A 4,052-nucleotide genomic window follows, 5' to 3' on the forward strand; every position below is an offset into this window, starting at 1 on the left:
TATTTATATGTGTGTATGTATGTATATACATATGTGTGTGTGTATATATATATACATACATACATACACACACACACGCACACACACATATATATATATGTATGTATGTATGTTTATACACACATACATATATGTATATACATACATACATACATACATATATGTATGTATATATACAATACATATATATATATATGTATGTATATATACATATACATACATACATACATACATATATACATATACATATATAAATGTATGTACATATGTATATACATACATACATACATACATGCATATACATAAATACATATATACATATATATATATATATATAAACACTGGTTAACAATCGACCTGCCCCGCCCCAGCGGGTCTCGCCCACTCGTTATGAATAGTGTCCAACTAGGATGACAAGGCGTCCGCCCTCTTGTGTCCCCACTCCACAAGTGTCAGCTCTGTTGTGAATCCATCTCTCCAGCCTACATACGAGGCAGGAGAGAACGTGAAGGAGTTGCTTGATGAAATCTACAGGCTTGCATCAAGATGTGAGTTAGAGGAACTTCAACGTGAGCACAAGACTTCCATGGCAACACAATTATGTTGACTCTATGAACGGATAAGCCAAATTGGTGGTGGGGAATTGCACAAACATGTTGTCATCAGGGATCATGTAAAAGGTATCAGTTCCGTGCCTCTCCCTTAAGCAGATGCTTGTTGCATAACTCAATCCGTGCCTTTTCCATAGGCAGAGGTCATGGAAGGCTGAGGAATGCACAGGCGTGTGGGTGTAGGGTGTGTAGGCATGTCAGATGTTTCCATAAGCAGATATCAGGTGATGTATACGCACAGCCTCAAATCAATCCATGTTTACCCATAGGCAGAGGTCAGGTAAGGATGTGGAATGCACTGGTGGGGCTTTAAGAAGCCTTGTATCCTTGGTAAGCAGGTGTACACAGGCTCAATCCAGAGGTCAGGTGGTGCATATGCATTGATTCAATTAAGCTGTGCCTGTAGGACAGGGTGGGTCTGGTGTGCAAATCAGGGTGAAATCACCATAGGCCAGATTATGTGGGTGGGCAATGCACGTTTGATTATTTTGCCCTGGGGGTGGATGTCAAGTGGATAGGGTGGATTCAGAGGTGTTCTGTTAGCTGTAGTGGGAGATCAGTTTTGGTGTGGAGTAATGGGCTCCATTAGGAATTTTCCTATAGGTAGAGGTCAGGCATGTGGATTCCATCGCCATATGAGTAAAGGGCTCCATTAGGAATTTTCCTATAGGTAGAGGTCAGGCATGTGGATTCCATCGCCATATGAGTAAAGGCGGGCAGGTGACTAACTCTGGATTGATAAGCTTAAGGGGGCCTGATCAAACAAAGTAATGGGTGGGATTGAACTGGCACATTCAAATGCTCATTACCCTGCCTTTATAGAGCAGCTTGCAGGGTATGATCGCACTTGCAAGCCCAGCTTCAGGACTGTATCACAACTGAATAATGGTTGGAATCTGCTGAACGTAGAAGAGGCAGTTGCTTTGAAAACCGGGACCAAGCTGCCGTTTGTAGAGAACCTTATCAATATCTTGCAAAAATGCAGGAAAGAAAAAAATCTACATTTGGCTAGGCACTTGCATACACACATCTATGGTAATGGCCTGGAAGGTCATACGGTGCTTGGGGACTATCTGGTCCCAACCTTTGTGGAATGTGGCAGTGTGTTTGATGCTCAGCAGGTTTTCTTGAGGTTGGTTCATCCAAATGAGTATTCTTGGACCTCCCTGATGCGAGGGTATATCGACTCTGGGGATCTCAAGCAGGCTCTTAATTTATATCAGAAAATGCAAGAGGATTGTGTAAATCCTAGCAAGCATACTTTTCTGGGCCTTTTGCAAGCTTGTGCTGGGCTGAAATGCACTGATGGGGGCTTTGAGGTACATACTGAGATTGTTAAAGAGGGCTTTGAAGAGGAACCTTTTGTTGGAAATGCTTTAGTGGATATGTATGCCAAATGTGGTTCATTTGCAGCAGCATGTGAAGTGTTTGATGAGCTCCTAGCTCAAGATGTAGTATCATGGACAGCACTGATCTCAGGGTATGTGGAACACATGCTTGGCGAAGAAGCGTTTGGCTGTTTGGAAGAGATGCAACTCAAGGGGGTGTTCCCAAATGCTGTCACACTTGTTTGCATCTTGAAAGCTTGCGAGATGATTGGAACCATAAACAGGGGTCGAGAAATACACTCCAATGTTGTCAAACAAGGGCTCGAAGGAGACTCCTTTGTTGGCAGTGCTTTGGTGGGCATGTATGCCAGTTGTGGTTCACTTGCAGAAGGACAGGAAGTATTCGATAGCCTGCAAGTTCGAGATGTAGTCTCGTGGAATGCTTTGATTACAGGATATGCAGATCACAACCTTGGAGAGGAAACCTTGAAGTGTTTGGAACTAATGAAACGAGACGGTATGGCTTATAATGCTGTCACGTTTGTTTGCAGCTTAAGAGCTTGTTGCAGTTTAGGAGCCTTAGAGAGGGGGCAAGAAGTACATGCTGAAATTGCCAAAGAGGGGTTTGAAGAAGATCTCTATGTTAGCAGCTCTTTGTTGGATATGTACGCTAAATGTGGCTCACTTGTAGAAGCACAGGACATTTTTGACAAGATGCCAGTTCGAGGTTTAGTCTCATGGAGTGCACTGATTTCAGGATATGCACAACATGGCTGTGGCAAGGATGCACTGTGTTGTTTTGAACAGATGCAAGTGGAGGGAATATCTCCTGATGCTGTGACGTTTTTGTGCTGCTTGAAAGCTTGTGGCAGCATAGGGGCCATAGGCAGGGGCCGAGAACTGCATTTGGACATTACCAAAGAGGGACTTGAAGGTGATCAGTTTGTTAACAGTGCTTTGTTGAATATGTATGCTAAATGTGGCTCCCTTCTAGAAGCACAGGAAGTGTTTAACGACCTTCCGGTTCAAGGCGTGGTTTCATGGAATGCATTGATTGCAGGCTATGTTGAACATGGGTTTTGCAAGGAAGCTCAAGCTTGTTTCCAACAGATGCAACTGGAGGGGGTCTTTCCGAATGTGGTATCTTGGAATGCCATGATCTTGGGCTTTGCTGCACAAGTTGGGAGTGACAAGACTTTTCTACTCTACACCCAAATGCAAGAGCAAGGTCTATTGCCAGACAGTTCAACCTTTGTGAGCATCCTGAATGCATGTGCTGGCAAAGCAGATCTAGAAGCAGGCCGAAAGCTGCATTCTCAAGTGTACAAATCTGGAGGACCTAAGGAATTCGAACCTATCGTGGCCACTGCTGTTATCAACATGTACAGCAAATGTGGGAGTATGGTAGATGCACAGCAGGTGTTTGATGCCATGCCTGCAAAGGACCTAGTGGGATGGACTGCATTGATTACAGGATATGGTCGCCAAGGGGAGAGTGAACTTGTTTTCCATTTGTTTGAGAGAATGAAGCAGGAAGGCCTACAGCCAAACAAGGTCACTTTTCTGAGTGTTCTCAGTGCATGCAGTCATGTGGGTCTTGTGGATGAAGGCCAAGCATACTTTGACGCGATGGGCAGAGTGTATGGCATTAGTCCGACTGTTCAGCACCACAATTGTATGGTTGATCTTCATAGACGTGCTGGCCAACTTGATGAGGCTGTTGTGAAGCTCAAAAATATGCCTTTCCAGCCCAATCCTGTGACATGGAGTACAGTTTTAAGTAGTTGCGAAGAATAAGTCATTGCAACAGAAACGCAAGGGAGGCAAGGGGCTGGTTCTTCACCCGATTGCTTCGAAATCTACCTCAAGTGAGGAGCTTTAGAAAGAAGGCAAGCCAATAAATGTGGAAGTGGGGGGAGGAACCATGGAACCCCTGGAAATGGGAGGCACCACAGTCCTCCAAGCCCCAAATTCACTATAGAAGCCCCAAATTCACTATCAAGTTCATTGAATAGCACCATAAATTTTGTGAAAAGGGCACTGTCTGTTGCATCTTTGGAGGAAGCTCCAATGAGAAGGAGTAGTGAAAGGGAACAAGACCATGCCCAAGACC

General features: G+C 44.3%; 1 protein-coding gene across 1 annotated transcript; it reads left to right on the plus strand.

The window, feature by feature from the left end:
- Positions 1-310: 310 nt before the first annotated feature.
- LOC147608295 (pentatricopeptide repeat-containing protein At5g27110-like) lies at positions 311-3,788 on the plus strand. Its single transcript, XM_086788943.1, has 2 exons — positions 311-1,214; positions 1,282-3,788. The coding sequence occupies exon 2, from the start codon at positions 1,382-1,384 to the stop codon at positions 3,734-3,736; it is 2,355 nt and encodes a 784-aa protein (XP_086645069.1). The 5' UTR covers positions 311-1,214; positions 1,282-1,381; the 3' UTR covers positions 3,737-3,788.
- The last annotated feature ends 264 nt before the right edge of the window (positions 3,789-4,052 follow it).

This window comes from Cibotium barometz, chromosome 53 (assembly GCF_041138505.1).
Source record: "Cibotium barometz isolate CiBa-2024 chromosome 53, ASM4113850v1, whole genome shotgun sequence".
In the NCBI taxonomy this organism is placed as follows: domain Eukaryota; kingdom Viridiplantae; phylum Streptophyta; class Polypodiopsida; order Cyatheales; family Cibotiaceae; genus Cibotium; species Cibotium barometz.

Excerpts from the sequence above, each read along its gene's own strand:
- LOC147608295 (XM_086788943.1), top strand. The coding sequence starts at position 1,382 with ATGGGTGGGATTGAACTGGCACATTCAAATGCTCATTACCCTGCCTTT.